The 24,222-nt window shown below is 68.5% G+C and overlaps 2 protein-coding genes across 3 annotated transcripts; one reads left to right on the top strand and one right to left on the bottom strand.

Moving 5' to 3' along the window:
* Positions 1–79: 79 nt before the first annotated feature.
* Positions 80–22,720, bottom strand: AKT1 (AKT serine/threonine kinase 1). Of its 2 annotated transcripts, none has more exons than XM_079911740.1 (14): positions 22,437–22,720; positions 19,622–19,760; positions 7,989–8,117; positions 5,349–5,460; positions 5,096–5,243; positions 4,661–4,792; positions 4,520–4,585; positions 3,340–3,408; positions 3,074–3,199; positions 2,868–2,996; positions 2,556–2,671; positions 2,193–2,280; positions 1,309–1,411; positions 80–1,067 (listed from the first exon to the last, which is right to left on the bottom strand). In XM_079911740.1, the coding sequence occupies exons 2-14, from the start codon at positions 19,665–19,667 to the stop codon at positions 988–990; spliced, it is 1,344 nt and encodes a 447-aa protein (XP_079767866.1). In that variant the 5' UTR covers positions 19,668–19,760; positions 22,437–22,720; the 3' UTR covers positions 80–987. The 2 variants fall into 2 exon arrangements, with proteins under 2 accessions (XP_079767866.1, XP_079767865.1); XM_079911739.1 differs by having other exon boundaries at positions 2,556–2,770; positions 22,437–22,708.
* LOC307182824 (uncharacterized protein) lies at positions 9,087–12,798 on the top strand (the record flags this gene model as incomplete). The annotated part of the gene is made up of 4 exons (XM_079914404.1): positions 9,087–10,871; positions 10,920–11,109; positions 11,370–12,031; positions 12,580–12,798. The coding sequence occupies exons 1-4, from the start codon at positions 9,804–9,806 to the stop codon at positions 12,796–12,798; spliced, it is 2,139 nt and encodes a 712-aa protein (XP_079770530.1). The 5' UTR covers positions 9,087–9,803.
* Positions 22,721–24,222: the final 1,502 nt, after the last annotated feature.

The following is a 24,222-nucleotide window of genomic DNA, read 5'->3' as shown; positions in this document are numbered from 1 at the left end:
GAAGGACAGGGCGCTCCCCTCAAGCGGACCGGCCACATGCTCCTTCACCTGCCACCCAGCAAAACAAGCCACAGAGTTGAAAAGCAATTTTTATTGAAGAATTTGGAGGGAAAGTCTCATAATAGTAAAAATACTAAAGTTGAGTATAAAAAAACGCCACGGTGCAGCGCAGCGTCCAGCCGGGAGACACGGAGGGTGCAGCGACGGCCCCTCCGAAGGGTGTCAGGTGGGGCCAGGGCAACAGCAGGAGAGTGAAGCTTCTATAAGGACAGGTGCTACCAGGGGAAGCCATCGGGTGAGACGGTCCCAATGGGGAAGGGGGCGGAGTGAGGGCCCTCTCCTGAGATTAGAAACCCCAGTATGCACGTGAACAGCATAATACTCGGCAACAGATGTCACCTGGCTCTTCTATCTTGCCGGCGAACCCCGGCCCAACCCCATTGCAGGGGCCACCCTCCTCCAGCCTCAGTGCTGGGGCTGCTGCGTGCCCCACCCAGAGCGAGAGGGGGCCAGGCCAGCGCACCACGGCAAGGTGGCTTCTGGGGCCCCCGGGCCGGGCTGGGCCGAGGCAGGGGCAGCCAGGGACAGCCGGCGAGAGGGACGGAGGGGCCGCGGGCAGGGCCCACCCAGGCCCGATTGCACTTGGCTGCAGAAGTCCTCAACGTTTTCCTACGTGAATCTAATTGTTCCGAAGGCCGCGGCCACGTCTGGAGAACTGGATGAATAAATTAAGAAAAACCGCAGGATGTCTTCCTCCCGACCTGGCTGGCCGAGAGGACACCGCCCCCAAGGCGGGCAGCCCTGCCCACAGCACGAGGCATCTTCCCATCCGTGTTGGAGGACAGCAATGGTTCCGCCCAAACGCATCCGGAAATAAGAAACATTAAATACAGATCATCCGTGCGAGGCTTCCTCCCGAGTCTTCCAAGCCCTCGTCCGGAGCACGTGGCTGCCCACGGCTGCGTCCCAAGCACGCCGGCTGGCCCCTCAGGCAGTGCCGCTGGCCGAGTAGGAGAACTGGGGGAAGTGAGGCCTCCGCTCGCTGTCCACGCCCTCCATGCTGTCGTCTGCGGGCGGGAGGAGCGGTTCAGCTCCGGGCACCGGGCAAGTGAGGCCGGCCGGCCCCAGGGCTCGCCTCCCAGACTCCGCGTCCAGCCTCAGCGAGCCCCCATGCCACGATCCCAGGGCCGGGGGCCGCGGCCCTCCCGCCCTGACGGCCACCCGTGAGGGAGCCTTCCCAGTAAAATGCTGAGCACGGAGTTCTGTTGCCCGGAGAGGAGGAAGGCGTCGGCAGGGAGGCCCCCTCACCTCGGTCGGGCGGCGTGATGGTGATAATCTGGGCTGTGAATTCTTCGTCAAAATACCTGGTGTCCGTCTCGGACGTGACCTGAGGCTTGAAGGGTGGGCTGAGCTGCAGGAAGGGGGCTGCGTTACAGGTCTCACCCTGTACTGCCCGGCGCACCTGGACCTGGACCTGGACCCAACTCAGGACCCACCCAGGAGCCAAGGCTGGGGCCAGGCCTTCCTCTGCCCACGTCCCCTCTGGGGCCTCGCCCTTCAGGGATCCACCTGCGGGGCCACCGGCCTCACTCGCGGCCCCCGGATGGCAGAGTGGCCCGGCAGCGTCAGGCCACAGAGAGGACTCACCACAACGCAGGACGCAAGGGCAACTGCAGAGGGACAGGCTGGCGGGAGGAAGGACCCCCACTCCCCCGACCCCGGGCCCAGGTGCAGGGCTGCCTGGGAACTAGCAGCAACTAGCAGGGGGTCTCTCGGGTCGGGGCTGGGACTAGAGCGCTTGGAGGGCAGGCCCAGGGGGCGGCAGGACCCTGGCTGGAGCAGAGCAGGGTGGAGAGCCCTGTCTCACAGGGACAAAGGCCCAGCCGGCCATGTGTGGCCTGCGGGGGGGGGGGGGGCTGGAAACGGGGTGGACGCATGCTTGGAGACACGCACCCAGCAAGCCTGGGGCAACCGTCCTGAGCCTGCTGGCCACCCCACCAGCACGGGCCAGGGCCTGGGGCTCCCAGGTCCCTCCGAGGGCAAAGTGCAGAGGCACACGTGCAGGAAGCAGCTGCCTCGCTCTCGGAGGCCTCCTCACGTGTGCTTGTGGGGTGTGTAAGCAGGTATGTGTGTGAGCAGGTGGGTGTGAGCGGGCGTGTGCGGGGGGAGGGGTGTACACAGGCCCCACGCACCTTCTTCTCATACACATCCTGCCACACGATGCTGGCGAAGAAGCGGTGCTGCATGATCTCCTTGGCGTCCTCGGAGCCCCCACCGAGCCTGCGGGGAGACGGAGGCCACGGTGACGGGGTCGCTACCTGCGGGGGGGCCCAAGGTTCGGACCCCTCCTCCCACGGGCTGAGGTCGGCCGCCAGGCAGCAGCCCGGGCAGCTGCAGGGTGCTGGGTGGGCAGGAGCTGCCGGCAGGGCCGGCTCTTCCCGAGCAGGTGTGAGCAGGCCCTCTGCCCGGGCCAGCCCAAGCCGAGGACATCACACATGGCCACCAGCACGGTCGTTCCCTGGGGGTTTCGGGGGACAGCCCAGGGCAGGGCTCACCGCTGCTTGGGGTCCTTCTTGAGCAGCCCTGAGAGCAGGGACTTGGCCTCAGGGCTGAGCGTGCGTGGGAAGCGGATCTCCTCCATGAGGATGAGCTCGAAAAGCTTCTCGTGGTCCTGGTTGTAGAAGGGCAGGCGGCCGCACATCATCTCGTACATGACCACGCCCAGCCCCCACCAGTCCACCGCCCGGCCGTAGTCGTTGTCCTCCAGCACCTGGGGTTGCAGGGCACGGGCTCAGAGGGCACCTGAGACACGGGGACTCGGGGGTCGGGAGGGGGGAGGGGGGGCTCGGGGCGCGGCAGACGCGCACCTCGGGGGCCAGGTACTCGGGCGTCCCGCAGAAGGTCTTCATGGTGGCGCCATCCTTGATGCCCTCCTTGCACAGCCCGAAGTCCGTGATCTTGATGTGCCCGTCCTTGTCCAGCATGAGGTTCTCCAGCTGCAGGAGGCGGCCTCCGGGTCAGCCCGCCTCCACACCCCGCCCCAGCCCCGCCCCAAATCCCCGGCCCCGCCCACCTTGAGGTCCCGGTACACCACGTTCTTCTCCGAGTGCAGGTAGTCCAGGGCAGACACGATCTCGGCGCCGTAGAACCGGGCCCGGTCCTCGGGGAACACCCGCTCCCGGGACAGGTGGAAGAAGAGCTGCGGGACGGGGAGCCTGAGCGGGGCCGGCGACCTGGGCCAGGGTCACGGGGCGGAGACCCTAACCAGGCGGGGAGCGGGGAGGGCAGCCACCCAGACACCCGAGGCTCAGAAAGGGCCGCCCCGGGACCGGGCCCTACCTCGCCTCCGTTGGCGTACTCCATGACGAAGCACAGGCGGTCGTGGGTCTGGAAGGAGTACTTCAGGGCCTGTGAGGGAAGCAGAGCTGGAACCCGGCCCTCAAGCTGGGCAGGAGCTTCGCCCTGTTCAGGGCGGGGGATACCCCGCTGCCCCACCGGCCGCGCCCGAGGACGAGTGGCTGCACGTCCAGGGACCGAGAGGCGGCGCCCCTCTAGGGCCGCCTTGCTGCCCTCACACCTCAAACCACAGGCGGCCTCGCTTTAAAAGAAAGGCCCGCTGATGACCAAGCGGGAGAAACACGGACGGGAGATCCTCCCCGGCTCTGGGCTCCCGCACGGCCAGGCCGGCCGCACCGACCAGGGAATCTGCGGAACGCGATGTTAGCGTCCCGTACGGGGATCCACTGGAGGGTGGAGGGCACGACAGAGCCGGGCCTTTTCCTCACAATCCTCCAGCCAGACAGAGGGAAAAAGGGCAAAATGAAGCAGACGAGGCAAAGCCACGGTGACGCGTAACGTCTGGATGAGCAAACACGATGTCTGCTCTTGAAGTCATGTTTCTCATAAGAAAACGTCTCAGGAAAAACATCGCTGCATGCCTGACCACTGCTCTGCTCCTGCTTCGGATCAGGCCGTCCCCTGGAGCGAGGACACCTGTGCTGAGCAGAGGGGACAGGCCCACAGTGGTCCCGGGCACAAGACCTCGGAGGCCGGCGCCGGGTCGCCCAAGGCCTGAGTCCTGAGCCCTGTCCGCCTGACTGCTGACCTTCTGGGGGCGGAGCTGGCTGGGCCTGGCAGCCTAATTCCGGGCACTTCCCTGTTGCTCCAGAAGGCCAGGGGTTTTCCATACACCCCTCCTGGCCCAGGTTCCCCCGGGACAGGGACCTCCCGGAGGGAGCCTCAAAGGGGAAGCAGTGCAAGACCGTGCAGAAGGGTGGGCATGGGGGGCGTGGCCCCCCAGGGTCTCAGCAGGCCAGAGGGCAGGCCAGGCCTCCTGCCCGCTCTGTGCACCAGCGACCCCGCACCACGCACCTCCACCCGCCCCTCCTGGAGGCCCGCCCGCCGTCCACGGGGCCCTGAGCCCGCCAGATTCACAGGGGAGGAGGGGTTGGTGCAAGTGACCGCGCGACCCCAGCACCTGGTGCCCGAGCCGTCCCCCCAGGGTCCAGAGGGGACTCACCGTCAGGAAGGGGTGCCGGGAGTTCTGGAGGACGCGGTTCTCCGTGAGCGTGTGGGCCACCTCGTCCTGGAAAACAGAGCCCACTGAGCCGCCCGCCCCGCCTGGCCCGGCGCCGGCCCCCGCCCCGGCCCTGGCCCCTACCTTGGCCACAATGACCTCCTTCTTCAGGATCTTCATGGCATAGTAGCGGCCCGTGGCCTTCTCCTTCACCAGGATCACCTTCCCGAAGGTGCCTTTGCCCAGCAGCTTCAGGTACTCAAACTCATTCATGGTCTGAGGGTAGCGGGCAGGCACCAGGGTCAGGGGGCAGCATGGTGAGTGCTGGAGGCCCAACAGTGGTGAGGGGTGCCAGAGGCCGGGGCCACCGCGGCCAGCCTCGGGGCCGAGCACAGGTGGGGCCCGAGGGGTCCAGGGCTCGTGGGAGATCACGGGCTGTGCACCCCGACTTGGAGCCCTGGGGTTCGGGGGGACGGTGGGAGCAAGGGCACCCGGGCCTTCCCGAACCTGGCGTCCCTCCCTCACTCCTGTGCGAGGAGCTGGGCGGGGCAGGGTCCCAAGGGCAGGGCCGGGCCTCACCACGCGGTGCTTGGGCTTGGCCAGCGCCACCTCCATCTCCTCGGCCCCTGAGTTCTCGCCAGGCGAGCCCGACCGGAAGTCCATCATCTCCTCCTCCTGCCTCTTGAGCCCGTCGGCCACCGTCTGGATGGCGGTTGTCCACTCCTCCCTGCAGGGCAGTCAGTCGGCTGAGGCCCCAGCCCCGCCCAGGCCTGGGGCCTCCCCCTCCGAGGCCCCTGGGCTTGGGGCACCGGGACTCGTCTCCAGCGCGTACCGCTCCTCGGGGGTCTCTACGTGGAACGTGCGCTCGATGACCGTGGTCCACTGCAGACAGCGGATGATGAAGGTGTTGGGCCGCGGCCGCTCCGTCTTCATCAGCTGGCATTCTGGGGGCAGGCGAGCATCTGTCTGCACTGAGCCCCGGCCCACCCGCCACAGCCCAGCCCTGTAAAAGGGGGCCAGGACCCCCACTCCAGCTGGGACCCTGCTCAGAGAGCTCAGCGGCGCCCCTCAGGGGGTGTCTGGGGGCCGGTCAACCCTCCGTGGTCCTTCCTTGGGTCTCCAAGCCCCCCTGCCAGCCAGGACACGGCCTTCAACCAGCCGGAGGGTGAGGGGTTTGGGAGGGCAGCTCGCCCTCCCCGAGCAGAACCATCCCACCACTTTCCCAGCCTCACGATGACCAGCGCTCTGCCTGCCCCCTCTCGGCGCAGGGCCAGTCCCAGAACAGAGGGGGATAGTGACTCACCCTCCGGAGAAGCTGCCTGTCCACCCCCGAGGCCACTTGGGCTGCACCCTCCCCACACTGCTGCCCATGCCCCCAGGTGCACACGGGAGTGAAAACAGGCACATGCACACCTGGAACACGCACACCTGCAGCCGAGGAACCGTGGAGGTGCCCCAGGCCCGGAGAGGGGCTGGATTCCAGCCCAGCCTGTATGAGGCGGGAGGGGCCGCGGGGCCAGCGCAGGGGTCTCCGACATTCCAGCATCTAGGCCCTGGCAACCGCGAGGGGCCCCGGCCGGGCTCAGCCAAGCGCAAGGGAGCGAGGAATGGTCTGCCAGGCCGCGGGGCCAGGAGGGGGCTGGGGCCCAGCCTTACGCGGAGGGAGGCCTGTGTCTACACGGGGCAGGGAGAGAGGAAAACCTGTGCGGCCAGCCTTCTGGGTCCCCACATGCCCCCTCCCACTCGCTCAGCCCATCGGAGACCACCAGGAGCCCCCAGGGCTCAGGCGCCTGACACCCACCCAGGGCCTGACTTCTTATCTCTCCACCCTGGAACCCATCCCCAAGGAAGAGCCCCTGGCACAGAGGCCCCCGCAGAGCCGCTCCCCCTCCCGCAAGCCTCTGCTCCTGCGCCTGAAGCCCCTGCTGGCCTAATGCCCGGGTCAGGGCCCCAGTCCCACCCACTGCTCAGGAAGCCCCTCTGGGCGGTGCCCACCTCCCACGCGCCTCCTGAGAGCCCCCCCCCCGTGCTCCCCTGCATTCAGCCTGGGAAACACTCCCGAGGGGCCTCAGCCCCCCAGCAAGGCAGCATCCCTCTGGCCGAGGATCCTTCCCAAGCCCGGAAGCCCCCAGGCTGACCCAGGAGGCCCTGCGGGGAGCCAGACACACTGCAGTGAGGCTCCCACGCGGCCACAAGGCTGCGGGGACGGGGGTCTGCCTCCTTGGCCTCCCCTCACCCCCAGGCCCCCGTTCGACCTGCTGCTTTGCTGAGACTTGAGGAGCCCGGGAGGGGGTTCAGGGCTCACAAGAACCAGGCCCTGCTAAAGCACCCCCAAGGGAGCCTCCCTTGTGGCGCAGGGCCTCTGCTCCTCCCACTAGAAGCCCTGCAGCACGGGGCCAGGCACACCAGGGGGTGAGCAGGACGGCCCCCATCTCAGAATATCTGCAGGCGCGGAGGCTGGGAATCCTTCCCCGTCAGCCGAGGACGGGCCCCCTGTGCTATGCCCCCTCCTGAGACCCTCGACCAGAACCTGCGGTCTGGCGGCAGGGGGTGTGCGTGCACCCAGAGGACCCCGAGCTCCCAGGCACGTGGCAGGGAGGGCAGAGCCAGCCGGAGGGTGGGGGTTGAATGAAGGAGCCTGGGGTGGAGCCAGGACTGTGCTCTGCACCCCAGACAGCAGTCCAGGCGGACCCCGGGGTGTGCTGGTCGACAAGCCCATCACTAACTCACCCATCAGGCCCGTGTCCCGGGCCAGCCCGGGCAGAGCACCGGGAACAGGGACCAGGCCGGAAGGTCCGCCCGGCCCAGCATCCCACCCACCCACCCGTCCCCATGCCTGGGTGCCCCCCACCATGGGTAGGGTCACACCTGCCGTCCCCCTGCAGGTACGTAACGAGCCCACGGTAGCACTTGGTTTAGAAAACGTGCAAGTTTGTTCAGCGTCCTGAGACGCCCCAGGCCAGCAGTGCTGCACCCACCCACCTGGCACCCCAGCTGAGGGTGGGAACAAACGCACTGCCACAGTGGACTGGGGTCTCTGAAAACCTGTGGTGGGCACTCGTGCTGGGGCGACGGAGGCCCCGGGAAGCTGGCTGCCCCCCACCCCCACACCCTCTTCCTGCCTCTGCCGGGGGCTTTGGGGAAAGAGGCCCTGGTGGGCTCGTCTGGCCCCCACTGGAGGAGGGGCCCAGGTCGGCCAGCTGCCCCAGGCCAGGCCCTCCGGTCTCCAGAAGTCCACCCGGAACAGCGTTGGGCTCGGCTCGGAGATCCCTGGCAGCCGGAGCCGACCACTGAGCGGTCCCTGAGGTGACACAGGGCCTCAGGCCCAGCCTGGTCCCCGGAGGGCTGCTGGCCCCAGACACAGCGGCCAGGGGGACCCCACGTGGGGCCGCTGGGCCCAGAGGGCTCTCTCCGCCCCGCCCACCGGCCCAGCGCCCTCATCCCGACCCAGGTCGGCCGCCGGCACACTTACGCGCCACGGAGAAGTTGTTCAGGGGCGACTCGCGCTGCTCCACGTCCTGCGGCCGCTCCTTGTAGCCGATGAAGGTGCCGTCGTTCTTCAGGAGGAAGTACCGGGGCCGCCAGGTCTTGATGTACTCACCTGAGGACAGGCGGGCGGGCAGCACTGAGGGGCTGCAGCCGCCGGACCACGCTCCCCCTACACAGCCCGCTCCCCGGGGTAAGTCACAGCTGGTTGTGCCGGGACAGATGCACCCAGGAAGCCCCAACTCCGGGCACTGACCCCGATTCCCCTGGGGCAGTCAGAGGGTGGGTGGGAAGACGGGTTTCACTGTATGAAAGCACCGCCTCTGACCAAGTGCGAACCCTGAACCTGTGATTGAAAGGGGGCCAGGCCGGCACCTGGGCCTGGGGGAAGCGGTACGACTGACAGGAGGCCGGCCCGATCCAGAGGGCCTTCCTGGAGGAGGTGGTGCCAAACCAGCCGGTCTCCAACCAGAGCGCGGGGACCAGCTACAGCCACCCGCCATGGGCTTCAGGGCCAAGAGGCCTCCCCACCCACCCTGGGTGCCGCCAGGGGGTGGACGCAGCAGCTACTGTGATGACCGTGGCGACTGGGCTGCCCACCGCAACTGGCCCCCGCCAAGAGGATGGAGCCTAGCTAGCATCCAGCAGTGAGGGGCCAGCATCACACTCAGAGTGCGATCACGGGGGCTTGCCTGGCAGACACGAGCCCACCTGCAGCACGTCCCCAGGATGGGCACTCGGGACAGAGCCCCCTCTGCCGCGTGACAACACTTGCTGTCCAGGGGCCCTGAGCGCTGTTGTGAAGCCAGACCCAGAGGCGGCTGTGTGGTCCTCGGGCTGGGACCTGCCGTCCTGGGCCCCCGCACCCACCCACGGGTCACCCAGGTGCCCAGGAACGCTCCCCCCGAAGCTCTGCAGCATCAGCCGTGAACAGGCGCCCGCGCTCAGGAGGCAGAGCAGATGTCCTCTGCGACGCGCCGGCAGTGCCATTTTTCACGTTGACACCCGGAAAAAACGCCTCATTTACATTTTGCCGAGCCAGGAGTTTGAACACCGCCGAAGAACTTACTAATTAGGCGCCCGCTTCAGCAGAGGGCCACCGGGCAGCAGGAGGGGAGGGGGCCGGACTTTCCCCACGAGCTGAGCCCCGCACGCAGCCACCTGGAGGGCGAGCAAAGGCCCAGCGCCCCGCGCCTCGGTCCGCTCTGCCCCTCCCCCCGCCTCACCGCCCAGCTCCCACCCTGCACGACCCAGGGCCTCTGGGGGCTGCTGGACAGTCGGGGCCTCCAGCCACTCCCTTCCTTCCCCAGGGAGCCCAGGCAGGGGTCCCCACCGGGCCAGACACCACTGGGCCAGGGAGGACCCGAGCGTCGGCCGGTAACCTGCCCTCACCCCGACAGCATTTAGCGGGGTCTCCACCCAGGTCTGAGCCCCCCAGACCCCTGGGGACGTGGGCTGGGAAGGTGGTGAGGCCACCCTTGAATGCTGCCTCCCGTCCCGGGCCCGGGGACCGCCCCCTGGCCACTGGTCCCAGCCAGCCTCCCCGCCCGGCGCAGGGTGGAGCAGAGCTGGTTCCGGGGGCTGAAGGCGGCCCACCCCGCTCCATCCCGGGCGCCCGCTGCTCGCTCCCACCCGCCTGCGCTCGTCTGGAGCTGTCGGCCCCTGATGGAGTGCCTCCCATCCCGCCAGCTGCCGCTCCCCGGGACGCTAAGTGCGCGGGGAGAGTGATGAGTGCCTCATCCGTGCAGCCCTGAGAATCCATCTTGATCACCAACTGCTGGCGGCCCCCACCGTGCCCAGCATGGCGGCCCCCAGCGCCGCACCCCACGCGGGCAGTCGGCGTGTGTGTGCCCACAGAGGCGTCCGCGCTCGGCAGGACCCGCACGCCCCGGCCTGGGCCTCGGACCCCACTGTGGCTGAGGCCCTGGGAGGGGGACCCGCCCCCAGCCACGTGACCCTGCACCCGCCCTCCAGCTTTCACCCCACAAGCCCACCCAGGGCGCTGAAGGGGGGCCAGGCGACGGGAGCTGGGCAACACACGGGTGGAAGCGACAGGCGGGGAGGCAGCCCCACTCGGGCCCTGGCCCTCAGCAGCCGGCATCCAGACCCCCGGAGGAGAAGCCAGGACCGCGGCGGGGGCGGGGGGAACGGGACCCCCGGAGGAGAAGCCAGGACCGCGGCGGGGGCGGGGGGAACGGGCGGGGGGACGGGCGGGGGAGGCCGGGGCGGCCAGGGCCACGGCGCTGAGACCCACAGACCCCTTTCTTCAGCCTCTGGGGCACTCCCGCCTGCACACATCCAGCCAGGCCCCCAAGTGACCGCCAGCCGCAACCTGGGCCGTGGCCTGCATCTGAACGAGTTCAGTGCGGACAGGACGCCGGTGGGTGGCCGGTCCAGGGACGGGGGGGACACAGGAGGGGCGAGGGGAGGAGGTGGCCGCCCTGTGCCGGCCGCGGCTGCGCTCTGTCCTCTCGGCAGTAACACCTGTGGGCCAGCGAGGGGGACGAGGCAGCACAGACACACGGCTCCTGCTGGGAACAGGCGAGAAGGCCCCAGTCTGCTCTTCAGATGCCGCGCCGTGAACTGGCGGGGGGCGGGGGGCCCTGGTCTCTGGGGCCAGATGACCGCCCACCACCGGCTGGCCTCCCAGCAGCGGCCACACCAGGGGTCAGCAGGGACTGGCCTGGACCTGGGCCCAGGTCGGGTCCCCTCGTCCCTGCCACTCCCGCCCCAGCCCAGGACTCCCACCCACCCCATCCCACCTGAGCGAATGCTTCAGACCGGGGCCCTGGAGCCCCACATCACAGCTGGCCCAGCTCCCCTCCGTGCAGGGCAGGACAGCACCCCGGTCGGGAGACCAGAGCTGGGGGTGGGCACTTGGAGGCACGCGTGGTCTGGCGCCCACCCCCACCTGGAGGGTCCATCCTCAGCCCCCCCCCCCGAGGTGGGGGGCTCTTTCAGAAGCCCAGCCCTGGGCCAGGGCAGGGGAGGGGCCCTACAGCACCACACCCACCCCTCCCAGACACTGGCGCCCCACCCAGCCACCAGCGAAGGGGACCCACGCCCCCTGAACCCCGAATGCCCAGGCCTGGCCACCTGCCTCCCAGGCTCCAGATGAGGAGGCAACTGCCCTGGGTGGGGTGGGCGTTGGGGGGCGCCCAGGTCAGCCGGGCTCCTGTGCCCAGGGCAAGGCTTCCCTCCTCCTCCTGCCCCCCTGGGACTCCCAGCCCCCAGCCCCGGCCCCCTCAGCGTCCCCGTGTGTCGTCCAGCGGGAGGGCCCTTCCGCCATCCCAGCTCATCCCCAGGAAGGGGCTGCAGGACCCTCAAGGAAGGGGGATTCCTCGCCAGCATCACGTGCCTCCCACAGCCCAAGTCACCCTGACGGGGCCACACAGCCAGGATCAGGGACAGGAAGGGTGCCGGCTGACAGCCTGCGCCTCTACACCTCCCAGCCCGGGTCCCAGGCCGCGCTGTGGGTCAGGGCACCCCCGGCAGGAGACGCGGAGGCCAGGACCCGAGCCGCTGGGGGCCCCAGGGGCGCAGCGCGCAGGCTCCCCGCACCCCAGGCCTGCCACCCGCGAGTCCTCCCCTGCCTGGCACCTCAGCCCCTCTAAGCCCCCAGCGCAGGCCGCCGGCTGCCACACCCTGAGCTCCGTGGACGGTCTGAGTCCCCAGCTCCCGGGGAAACTGCTGGATACACGCTTTGCCGCCGCGGTGGCAGGCGGCGCTGAGCTGTTTCTCCACAGCGAAGGGAGCCCCAGCAGGCCGGGGGAGCGGGTGCCAGCTGACGGCGGCCACCACGCGGTCCCCCGCCACCGCCACATCCGTCGCTCATGGACAGCTGCCGCACGCCATCACCCCCCTCCCCGGCGCCGCGGGGCGGGCGCGGGTCTGGCTCATCGCGTGTCCCCACGTCCCTGTGCCCCCGTCCCACCGGCAGGACACCAGACCACAGACAGTCAGCAAAAGCCTGAGAACCGGTGCCAGGGAGGGGGCGCGCCCCACTCAGGCGGAGCCCAGGCCGGGCGGGTGAGCCACGCCGCCTGCTCCTGGGGACGCTTTCCCAGGGCAGCTCTCTCGGGGTCCTCACGGGGGCACGAACGGCCAGTGTGGACAACGGAGAGGAGAGGTGGCCACTCCCGGCCCAGCAGCGGGGGGACAGGTGGAGGACGGGGGTTCCCCCGGCACAGCCCCCCGAGCCCAGCTGGGCCGCCCCCAAGCTGCCTGGCAAGCCGAGAAGGTGGGATCATTATGACCAGTCACTCTCGGGGGAAAACGAGGCCCGAGAGGGCTCTCAAGGTCACGGAGAGGCAGATGGTGGCCAGAGTCCCAGGTCCGGCTGCCCAGGCGGGGCTCACTCCTCGACACAAACCGAGAACTCTTCGCAGGTCGTTGGTTCTGCCGTCGGGCAGGCAGGGGCCCAAGGCCTCAGCCCAAGGCACACAGACTCAAGAGGAACGTGGGGAGGCGGGGTGGGAGGGAGGGATGCAGTCAGGGAGCAGCGCTGTGCCCCGCCCCCCACCGTCACGGTGCAGCAGACAGCTCTGGGGTCTCCCCGCCCCTTCCTGCTGCCCCAGGACGGCGCCAGCTTTCAGGCCTCTCACCAGCGACGACCAACAGCCCCTCTCGCTGCAGCTGCCCGCATGTCACCTGGGCCTGGACGTCCCACCCTCCTGGCCGTCCTCGGAAACCCTCCTCCTCGGGCACCACACATCACCTGCTGCACAGGCCAGAAAAAGGGGCCACCCCGACCCCAGCCCGCCCCGCCACCCGCCTCCCCCGCGCTCTCTGCCTGATGTGACCTGGCCTCACCACTGCAGGGTTCAGGGGGGCTGCGTGGAAAGAGCTGGGCTGGGCCCAGGGCTCAGGGCAGCCACAGCCATACCTCTGCCTGCAGGGGCACCTGAGGCCTACACTTTCCAGGCCGGGTGGGCCTGGGAGGCAGGGCAGGCAGCCCCCAGGCCTGTCAGTCCACCAGCTTCCCCCCATCTGCTGGCCCCTTGCGTCACAGGCCCTGGCAGAGGGGACTCTGGCCACCACCGGTCCCGGCCCAGGCCCTCAGGCAGCGTCTGCCCAAAGCCACACGGCACTTAAGTTCTAGGTTTCCAGAATGTTTCCCTAGGGACATGCCTCTCACTCCTGTGCTGAGAGCCCAGGATAAACCCAATGAAACCAAGGGAGGTGTCGGGGCTCCCCGGGCAAGGCAGAGGCAAGGAGGAGAGGGGGGTGGTGAGAGTGAACAGACGGGCAGCACGGGCTCCCGGGAGAGCAGCTGGGGTGGCAGCAGAGCCCTCCCTGCAGACACAGCTGCAGGAAAGGAGAGCCCCGTGGGCACCGGCCCTGCCCAGACCCCCCTCCCTGCAGACCCTCAGAAGAGGCAGAGCAAGACCCTGGCGTCTAAGTGACCCCCAGCCTCCGTGAGCCAGGGCCCTCCCCGGGGCACGAGGGGCTCCAAGCACCAACTCCACCTCCCCCAGGAAAAAGCACCACCTACACAGGGGAGGGGGCAAGGGAATGAGGGACAGGTCGGGGGGACCCTCCAGAGAAAGGGCCTTCCACCTCCCAGCCGCCCAGCTCTTATTTACTTATTCCCTAACTGGGAGCCATGTCGTGGTGCGACAGCCGTGAGGACAGCGAGACCTGGCTAGGGACGTGGTGGGGACATGGGGACATGGTGGCAGGCTGCATCCTCCCAGCTGCCAGCCCTGTCACCTCATGCTCCCGGCCACACCCACCCTGGCCCCAGCCCCGATCGAGCTCATCACTACCCCCAAACTCCAGCTCACAGCATACCCCGCCCCCCAGCCCGGGGTGGAGCGCCAGCATGGGGCCCCCACCCCTGCCAGGAACAGCCGGCTGAGGCCTCTGGGCCGGCGAAACCAGCCGGGAGGAGGCTGGGGGCCGGGGGTCTGTGGTCCTGGGCCTGCTCTGGGATCTGTGCGCCCAAACCAAGTGCCCAGGGGGACCGCACCCCAAGGCCCCCAGGGGTGGCAGAAGAGGCACCAGACAACCCCCCATCAATGCCAACATTCCTGAAACACGAGCGTTATTTCGGACGGTTAAGGAGCCCCGCGTGACGCAGGAAGAAAGGCAGCAGGGGCGTGGCCGGGTGGGCGTGGCCGGGGGAGCGCACGAGGCCCTCTGCCAAGCTGCTGGGGGCCAGGTCGGGGCCGGGCTGGGGGCCTACCCGTGGGGGTGAGTGGGCGGGGGCCCGGGGCACCCACCGCTACGGGTGCAGAGGCGGCAGGCGGCCGCCGGCTCCAGTTACGGGAGGGCCCGCGGGGAGGGCGCTGGCAGCGAGGCTGGCCGGGTGCGCCCGGGCAGAGGGGATGCCAGCCGCGCCGGCGCCCCCGCCCCCACCCTCCCAGGGCACTTCTAGGAACTGGCCTGACGCGACCCGGCCCAGGCCCCTCCTGAGTGCTGGCAGTGGGCAGGGCCCGGACCCAGGGCCCCCTCCCCTCCACGCACAGGGCGCACACTCAGCTCCCTGGGGCGGCTGGGCGGCCGGTAGAGGCCCCCTCCTCGCCACCACAGGACCAGGAAGCAGACAGGAACACGGCCCGCTCAGGGCCCCTCAGGCCCGGGGCAGCGGTGACCCCTCATCCCCCAGCGCAAGGACGCCCGAGCTTCCTCTTTCGTTGTTTGTTTTGAAGGGAAAACTCAACCGGCTCACAAAACAGGAAACTTGGTCCCACACAGGCCGGCAGGCCTCGGCCTCAGCCTCGTGCCACCGCCCGCGGGCTCAGGGGCACCCCTCCAGGAACGTGCCCCCCTCCCAGGCACCGTCCTACGGAGCAGAGGCCCCCGCACCTGCCCCCACCCTTGGGCCGGCCGCCTGCACGCACCTGCCTCAGTGGACCAAGGGGACCCCCTGGACCAAAGCCACGGCCGCTGCAGCGAGACATGGAGGGGACCTGGGCATCCCTCGCCTGAGCCAGGGACGCTGAGGTGCAGGGGGAGGAGGGCCCAGGACAGCTCCAACCTCCAGCCTGGGGCACCGGGCGAAGGGAGCAGCCTGCCTCCCCTGACGGTCCCGTGAGCCCCTTGCCCGGCAGAGTGGCCCGGGGCCGTGCACACAGATGATTCCCAACGACGGGCCCCCAGGCAGGTGTGCTCAGAAGTGGGTTCAACAGGCCCCTGCAGGCCTTGGCCCCTGCTGTCGGCTCAGCAGAGCCGCGCCCCCTCCACGGCCCCGCCCCATGGGAAGCCCAGGACTGGGGATGGGGGGAGTCTGTGTCAGCAGCTTAGAGCCACCTGGGGGGCAGGTGAAGCCCAGGGCCGCAGCCAGAAGCAGGACCTGGCCAGGACCAAGGGAGGGTAGGGGGGAGGGGCCACCGCAGTCCGGAAGCCCGCCCCCCACCAGGATGCCTGGGACCCACACAGCAGGATGGTAAGGGCCTGGAACCGGGGGAGGGTCTGGGCCAGAAATGGGCTGCGGGGGGGGGGGGGGGGGGCAGCCAGGCCTGAGACATGCCAGGGACCAGCCCCACCGAGCCCCGTGAACACACGGCGCCACCAGGCCTGCCGCTCCTGGGGTGGGGGGAGTTAAGCTGACGCACAGATGCTAGCCTCCCACGTGTGTGCGCACCGGGCAGACCTCACTTGGGGTCACGTCCAGGGAGGGTCCTGGACGGGGGACCCCGTGCCCACAGGCCCGCTCTCCTGCACCCCGCCCCTCAGCCCCCACCTGCCGGGCTGCGGCGTGGTGGCTGCCCTAACGGGCCCTCCTGGCCAGGCCAGCAGCTGGCCCACGTGAGCCCAGGGGTCCCCGAGGCCGGTGCCCCACCCCCACCCAGACCCTCAGCCCCTTCCTTCACCCCGTGGACAGCTGCTCGCTGCCGTCCTCCCTTCTCCCGGCCCGTGTGGCCCAGCTGGCGCGTCCATGGGCTGGAGACGACTAGGATGCCCACAGACCCTGCGCCCTCCACGGGCTCCAAGGGTGGGACCCGCAGGTGGGGCTCTGCTGGGGCAGCTCTCCGTGGGGCTGGGCTGCAGCCGAGGTGGTGCACGGCCCGGCGGGCACCAGGGCAAGTGGGCAGGGACGACGGGGCCCTGGGGACACGTCCCAGAGCAGCTGCACGGACTCAGGCCCGTGGCCTCGCGCACCGCACACAGCCTAAAGACAAAACTGGAGGCCGCAGGCCAAGTCCAGCCAGACCTGCATCCTGAAGGAGGACACGGTTTTTAAACTGTCAACCTTCAGACATCAGGAGAGTGCACAGAATAGACCAAACCTTTGGAAAGGCGACTTTCTGAGCCACACCGAGCCCACCGGCCCCCAGCACCAGCGGCTGGAGCTGCACGGCAGCTGCCCACCGCTCGGGCTGTCCACCCACAGCCTGGGGGGTCTGCCCGTCACTCGGGATGCCTGCCTGTCACTCAGAACGTCCCGCTTTATCAGGAAGGCTGCCCACCTCTGGGGACACCCACCCATAGCTCGGGCTGTCCACCCGTCTCGCGGGACATCTGCACACGGTCCCTGCGGCCCCACCCGGCTCAGCCCTCCTCACCACCTTCTGAGCCCTGGGCAGCTGGACCCCTCTCTCCTGGGGACAGCCGGGGACACCGAGGCCCAGAGGGCCTGCTGGGTGCCGCAGGGCAGCACAGCGCTGGGACTCGAGCTGCGGCGTCAGCCGCCAGCCCGGGCTCTCCTCTGCCCCTCGGCGGCTCTGGCCCAGAGTACACGCATCAGGACACCAGGGCCGCAGCCCCGGGCCCTCCCCAGAGATGGGAGGGAGGGAGCCCATGTCCCTGAGGGGCGGGAGAAGGAGCTGGGGGCCGGGGGTCTGTCGTGCCCCGACCCTTGGCCGACGGGCCGTTGGGTCAGCTCTCAACACCCACTCAGCCCCGAAGGTTCCTTCGCCCCTCACGTGCAGGGCCTGGGCTGGACGCAGGGCAGACACAGCACGGTGGGCAAGGCAGGCCCTCATCCCACAGCAGCCCCCCAACCTACGTAACAAGAAGCAACAGCGTGGGGGGCCTCGGGTCTGCGAGGAGCTGGAGGACAGCCGGAGCTCCCCAAACCCCCCTGGGGATCAGACCCCCGGCGGGGGAAGGGGGCAGGGCGGCGGTGGCAGCTCACACCACTGCTGCAGGAGCCTCCGCCCGCTCCCAGCCCAGGGACCCCCCAGCTCTACCCAGAGCCACCCCACAGGAGGCCTGGCTCCCTCTTCCAGCCAGTCCTGAGAGGCGGGGGGCAGGGCCGGGGGTGGGCGTGACGCTGCAGGTGAGGGAGGGTTCTGGGAGCGGAGCACGCACACAGAAGCATCTTCAAACCGTCCACCCTCCTGCCCGTGACGCGGGGTTCGGCCTGCACGTCCGCCCGCCCACGACCAAGGCCAGGACGCTATCCACACCCAGGAAGGGTACGCGAGCCCCCCCACCCCAGTCTCAGGAAACGGCACCGCTGCGTACCTCCAGCCCCAAATCGGGGTCCTCCTCGATCCCCCAACATCTAACCCAAGCCCACCCATTTCCCACCCCTCGGCCACATGACCCCTGTTCCTTTCACCCAGTCACCCCAAAGTCCAGCACACAGGAAGAGCCCACGTTTGTGGGAAAGCACAGATTCGTAAAAGACGGACAAGAGGACAGAGAAAACGAGACAGCAGTGGGGGCAGTGGAATGAGCCTGCAACACACAGAGGTTCCCACGGGGTCACTGGGAACGGGGAGCGGAGGGCAGGCAGTGGAGGTGGGACACGGCACAGCCCCTCCCGGGCTACAAGAGGGCCAGGGCCACATCGCCGCCCCACACACCGCCTGGGCTGGCACGTGGGCTGGAGAAAGAAGAGTGGAGGCACGTGGGCACGTAGGACCCTCTGTCCCGGCCCAAGTCTGGCTGCACTCTGCCCCAGGGCAGACCCCACCAGGCCCTTGCCCACCACCACACCCACTGCACCCGTAGGGAAACCAAGGCCCACGGAGTCAACAGACTTGCCCTTGGAGAAGGACACAGGGATGGGGCAGCCGAGTCAGGTCAAAGCCCAGCTCCCTGGATGCCCCGCTGGGCCCGACACCCCGAGCCCCCAGCGCACAACCCAGGGCGGCAGTCTAAACGTCACCCAGCGTGAGAGGGGCACTCCCACCCGAGCCTGGCTGGCCAGTGGATGCCCCAGTAACTGGGACAGGAGCCCTGGCAGCCCTGAGGCCTAGGTAACTCCTAGGTCAGTCCTTAATCGAACAGTCAGTTAACAGTAGCCAAGGATTAAGGGGTACCGGTCCCCGTGTGCTCTTGTGCTGCCACCAGGCACACAGGGGAGGACGGAGACCAGGGTCAGAGAGGGCATCCTTGCCACCAAAGAGGGCTGAGGTGAGGCAGACAGAGTAGGACCCGATGGGGAGCAGGGGTGGGAGGCTCCAGGCACAAGAAGTGGTACTCCTGGGGGTCAGGAAGGGGTAAACATTGGGGGAGGGGATCCAGAAGGCCGCTGGGTGCAGGAAACCTTGGAGGGGCTCGCCACGGACCACAGGCCCCTGCGGCCACCTCACCTCCGTCTCGAGGCCCAGTGCACTGTCCTCCCTGCAGCCGCCTAAGTGAGCTCTAAAAACACACAGCAGACCACATCCTTGATCCCCTGCTTCGCGCCCTCTGCAGCCCCTTGAGGTCTCAGCTCCATCCCTCCTGTGCTGCCCACCGCAGCTCCTGCAGCTTCCCAGCCTGCTCTGCCGGGAGGCGCCTATGCATCCCACAAAACCCAGTCTCGTGACACCCACTTTTGCCGTGCCTCCCTGTGTGCTCCACCTATGTCTGAGGCTCCCCCTCCCAACAGCCCGTGGGATCCCGAGGTGGGGACGGGGACACCCTCACCAGAGGGTGTGCATGAAGAGTGGCGTGGCTAGTGGCTAGCTAGCATGGGATCGCCAGAGCTTTGGGAGGGAACAGGTCTGGAGGAAGAGCAAGTTGGGGGAGCAGGTGGTGACTGGCCAATCCCCGCCCTGGAGCAGGAGGGAGTGACTTACTCAGGCACCTGGACAGGAGGCCTGTCCAGCCCCCAACCACCGGCCGCTAAGCAACAGAGGGCCGTGGGGCAGGCAGGGCCAGAAGGTGAGGGGCCCAGGCCCAAGCTCCCGTCCCAGCAGCTCCTCACTGAGCCCCTCCCTGGGCACAGGGCCATATGAGTGAGCACAGGGGAGGCTGAGGGGGCTCCAGGCCAGCTGGCTCAGCAGCTCCAGTGTAAACCCGCCCCGAGCTGGGCCACTGGGTGGCACGGAGCCCCCTCCCGCCTACAGCCAGGCCAAGCAGCCCTGCCCTGCCCTCAGGAGCCCTCGGGCAGCGCCCCGGGCCACTAATGCGCCAGGCCTTGGACCGGCCCCAGCGTCCTCACTGCCTTCCAGGAAAGCGGGTGGCTCTTCCCGCCCACGGCCCCAGCCAGGCAGCCACTCACGGGCTGCACGCCGGCCCAGGGCACACGTCCCCGCCCGGGAGGTCCCATGAGGCCATGCCCTCCCGGCCGTGGGGACACTGGGCCCCAAAGCGCACCCGGGCCGGTCCAGGAGGGTCCAGGAGCCCAGGGAGGCCTCGCTCGCCCGGCAGCCACGGCCCAGGCCGCCCCCAGCCACTGAGGAGCCGCAGGCCCACTTGGGACCCTCACCCCCGGCCGGCCCCGCGGGCACTGACCTCGTTTGTGCAGCCAGCCCTCCTTCACGATGGCCACGTCGTTCATGGTGCCGGGGCTCCCGCAGGCCTGCGTGGCCCAGACCTCGCTCACACGCCTCTAGCAGGGTCCTCCCAGAGCCCAGCGGGCTGTCAACAGCCTCTGGAAGAAGAAGAGGGAAGTGTGAGGCTGTGTTGGGCTTGGGGACACTCCTCGGACCTCGAGGTGAGCCCAGGAGGCCCGTAGCGCCTGGGGACTCAGCCTGGGTGTGCCTTCCCACACGACCTGTGCCCGCTTAGCATCCAGAGCCCCCGCTGGCCCCCGCTCTGCCTTCCCGCCACGGCACCTGATACAAAGTCACTCACACTGCTCCCTGGGCCCAGGCCTCCCCTCCCCCTGGGCTTCAAGCCCCTGCCACCACCCCTCCTGGAACCCCAAGCCCGCAGAGCTCACTGCCCCCCTTACCGACCCATTCCCACCTCCCCTGACCTTTGTACAAATCACTCCTGTCCCCAAAAGGCCCTCCTGGTATATCCCAGCCTCCCTAACCTGCCGGCCCAGCGGAGGCCACCTCTTCCAGGCAGCCCCTCTGACTGCTTCAGCCCACACCACTCAGCCTCCCCAATGCCCTGGTGAGGGTGCCCAGTTCTCCCTGTCCATGGTGTTCCTGCCCAGAGGCTGGGGTTCCCAGGCAGAGTCCAGAGCTCCTCTTCCCTGCCCCAGACTGGGAAAGGAGAGAAATTCAAGCGTGACGTCTCAAGAAGGCAGGGGCAGGAGTGCAGGTAATGGGTACAAAGGAGAGCCCAGAGCCCTCCAGGGTGACACGAAAACCCCCTACACACACCCACCCACAGAAACGCCGAACCCCTCCTAAACCACAGCGCCCCCGCCGGTCTGAATCTGGTTCATTCATTCGGCCAATATGTGCCGGGCATCTCTGGTTTTGCCAGGCTCAGCGCTGGGCACTGGGGACAAAGAGAGGTTCCGACGAGTCCCGTCTGTAAGGAGTACCCAGTCCAGGGTGGTTACAGACCCGTAATTACAGCTTCCAGGAGGCAACAAATGGGGAGGACTGTGCAAACTCAGAGGCACTGGCACCCGCCCTTTGGAGGCCCACCAGCAGCCTTCTCTTGAGCAGACACTTTGGCCATTGATCCTTTGTGGCCCACCCCATTGCTCCCCTGCTGGATGAACTCCTAGGCATCCCTCAAAACCCCGTTCTCACATCACCGGTTCCGAGCATCCTGGGAAAGAGCACTCTCCCCATGAGCAGTCCTCTGCTACCCTTCCAGTTGGGCACTCATGAGGGCAGGCCAGGAAAGACTCCTCTCGGGGACACCCAGGCCGGGCAGAGGCCCTGAGTACCTCCAACATGGGTCTTCCTACAGCCACCTAGACACTCTCCCGCAGCCCCCTTTACTGGCCTCCTGAGGCATGGGCTAAGCACCAAGAGAAGGCCGCTGTGCACTGACTGTCTTGGGCTAAATTTGGAAGGACAGGAAGACCCACTCACTGCCTTGTGTCTGGGACAGGGAAGACGCTCCTTGCCCAACACACTCAGCAAGCCCACAGGCAGGGATGGCAAGTAAGACTGGAAGAGGTACCACCAAGGACAGGGCTCTGAGCCCCACCTGGCAGGCACAGGGGGCTCTGGTGACACTTGAGTAGGCGTGGCCTGGAGGCAGAGGGCTGGACTCAAAGACCTCTGGATGTGCCCCTACCCCCACCCGGGCCTGAGCAGGGCCCGGTGCTGACAGAGTCAGACAGCTGCCGACGGCCCCGTATGTAAAAATATATCTGCACATACACAGGGTGGTGTGCATGTGCACAGAAACACACACACCGAGCCAAGGCCTGGGCTGCTCTGGGCACAGGGTGGGCGGCACGGATGGGACCTCTGCTTCCCGCCGCTTCTGTCCTGTGAGTGACTTCACCACAAAGGTGAATTACTGCTATTATTAAGTCACAACCTTAAAAAAATAATAATAATTTGTGCTCTGAAGGGCCCCCTCCCCCTGCGTCCAGAACACTGGTTTATGAACCGGATGCTCAGCTGGGGGGCAGGGAACCAAGCCCCACAAGTGTACCCCACCCTTCACCTGGGCCAGAGCTCACAGCAGTTAGGGGTGGCCTGAGCAAGGTGGGAGAGGGCCAGGAGTGAATGTCGGGGGCCCTCTGGCCACAGAGCACAGGCCCAGGGCCCCAACTCTGTCCACCGCGCCAATACTCGGGAACCAATCCCACCCACCAAGTTCATCAGCTGCCCCGGGCCTCTGGGTTGGGTGGGCAGCACCTCCAGAACCCACCCAGCTCAGGAACAAGTCTCAGGGCCCAGGAGGGCTGCAGTCCTTTGTGGGAGGGCCTGGGCACCCAGCCACCATGGACAACTTTTTGTCTATGGGAAAATGAGGTCCCTTCCAAGGGCCCACCCACAAACTTCAACAAGGGCCGGGGCGAGCCTTTTCCTCGGCCCCCTGAGCACCTACTGTGCGCCGGGGCCCCCCTGGCCGGGCGCCCGGGCAGCTCCCGGCCGCAACGGTGCCCCGGCCCCCCGCGCGCGACCGCACCCCTCCGCTCCGGCCCGGGCCTCGCCCGGCGGAGCCGCTTCCCCAAGGTCATGCGGGAGGCCGGGGCCGGAGGCACGCACCCCCAGCGCCGGCGCGGCCCGCGCCCTCCCCGCCCAGGCCGCGCTCGGCCACTTCCTGCTCCCGCTCCTCCATTCCAGCCGCGCGCGGCCCTGGCCCCGGCCCCGGCGGCCGCGAACAAAGCGGCCGGGCCGCAGGGAGGAAATCCGGGCCCCGGCGGCGGGCGGCGGGCGGCGGGCGGGCGGGGACTCACCGGGCGCCGCGTCCGGCGCGAGCGCGGGCCTAGCCGGGCCGCGGCCTCCGGCGCCCGCCGCTCCGCATCCCCGCGGGCCGGCCGGGCGGGGCCGGGCTGGAGGCCGCGGCGGGCGCTGCTCGGGCGGGCCTCGCGCGCCGCCGGACCCGGAGCTCGTGCGCGGCCGCCGGCTGGCTCCTCCGGGCTGCGCTGGCTGCGCTGCTGCGCTGGGCCGGCCGCCCGCCCGCCGCGCTCGGTCCCGCCGGCCCGCCCTCTCCCCGCCCCGCGCCCGCCCCGCCCGGCCGCCCGCCCACATCCGCCTCCGCCGCTCGGGGCGGCCCCACCGTGGGCCGAGCGAGGGCGCGGCGCCGGGAGCGGGAGCGCGCAGCGGGCGGCCCTCGGGGACGGGGACCGCTGCGCTCCTCCGCGGGGCCTGTCCCCAGGCCACGTCCTCTCTGGCCTTGGTTTCCCAGTTTGTCCGGTGAGCCCGCACTTCTCGGCCCAGTACTGCCCCGACTCTGTTAAAAGGGCCGGTCTGGGACAAATCCTGGGCTTCTGCCTCCGTCGGGCGGGGATGGGGTTGGGGTGTAGGTTAGTGTGACTTTTAGAATGTGCCCCAAGTGGGTAGTTGAAGCTCGGGAGCTGAGGGCTGCAGGGGCCGGGATGGTCCTAAAAGACCCAATCCAAGGACCCTAACTAGTGCAGGTCCCCTGGGGGTCGTGCAGGAGGCTGGCTGGAAGGTGGGCGATCGGTCATCTGTCTGTGTGCCGAAGGCCTACTGTGGGTCTCGCCCTGGAGTGACCGGCAGTGCGAGGCCTGCTCCCTGGTTGGGGTCTGCCAGGAGCTCGCCTTCCCCGAAAGGAAAATACTGACACCTGGCAGCTACGAAAGTGGACGGGGACTTCATGTGGTGACAGAGGGAGAAGAGGGCCACAGGGGCCAGTGGAGGGGCGTCCAACTGGCACCGCTTCATCCAGCACCGCTGGCCTGGAGTGGCCGCCCCGAGTCGGGCACAGACACCCAGACGGGCTGCTGGAGGGGGCAGACTCCAGAGAAGAGCGGTCACGGCTGAGGCAGCCCAGGATCCTCCCTAATGTCTGGTTGGGCCCCAGGCACTCACGGTCCACTGGGGGACAGCTAAGGGGCCAGCAGGACACTGCAGACAACTCCCCACCCTGACCCCTCCCTGGGCCCTGTTGATCGCAAGTTTCTCCAACAGCTGCCCCTCCCCCCAACCCTGAGGCCTCCAAGTTGATGGTAAGCCTTTTGTAAAAGGAAGACTTGTGGGCTACCTTTCTGGGGTTGGTATGTATTTGGGGGGAGGAGGACATTTTTGTTCCTCGTCCAGGGTCAGAGTTCAGCCTGGGGGGTATAGACACTTCATCTGGGTCAGAGGTAGGAGCAGCTGAGCACCCAGGACAGCGTCCGCAGCCGGCACTGGGGCTCCGCCGTCCCTTCCTCTTGGGGCTGACCGAGAGAAGGCCGCTCGTGAGGGAAGGACTGCCTCCCCTGCTCGGGGGGGACACTCGCTCCTCCGGGGGAGGACACCCAGTTCTGGGCCTCTCCCCTTGGCACCCCGCCCTCCCACCCCAGCCCGCTGCGTGGGCTCTGAATGTGCACCCCGAGGCCCCGCCTCCAGGGGCCAGGGGAGAGGCCCGACTGGCGCGTGCTGCTGGGGCACCTGGCCGTCGCTCACCCCCTTCTGGGGCCATCCCACCCACCCACCGTTCTCCCAGGAGGGGTTTCCGCACCCACCACCCATCCTGCGCTGGCAACGCTGAGGAGAAGGCAGAGGAGGCCCGGTGGC

Source organism: Stenella coeruleoalba (genome assembly GCF_951394435.1).
Source record: "Stenella coeruleoalba genome assembly, chromosome: 2".
NCBI classification, from domain to species: domain Eukaryota; kingdom Metazoa; phylum Chordata; class Mammalia; order Artiodactyla; family Delphinidae; genus Stenella; species Stenella coeruleoalba.
The sequence above is the reverse complement of the archived record's forward strand: the minus strand, read 5'-3'. Positions and strand labels throughout refer to the sequence as shown.

What these genes read in the sequence shown, in the direction of transcription:
- AKT1 (XM_079911739.1), bottom strand. Translation starts at nt 19,667, where the DNA reads ATGAACGACGTGGCCATCGTGAAGGAGGGCTGGCTGCACAAACGAG. An exon ending in CCCGGCACCCCTTCCTGACG is followed by an intron (nt 3,409 to 4,519) that starts GTGAGTCCCCTC and finishes CTTCCCTCACAG; the next exon opens with GCCCTGAAGTACTCCTTCCA. An exon ending in CCGAGTACCTGGCCCCCGAG is followed by an intron (nt 2,771 to 2,867) that starts GTGCGCGTCTGC and finishes CTGCAACCCCAG; the next exon opens with GTGCTGGAGGACAACGACTA.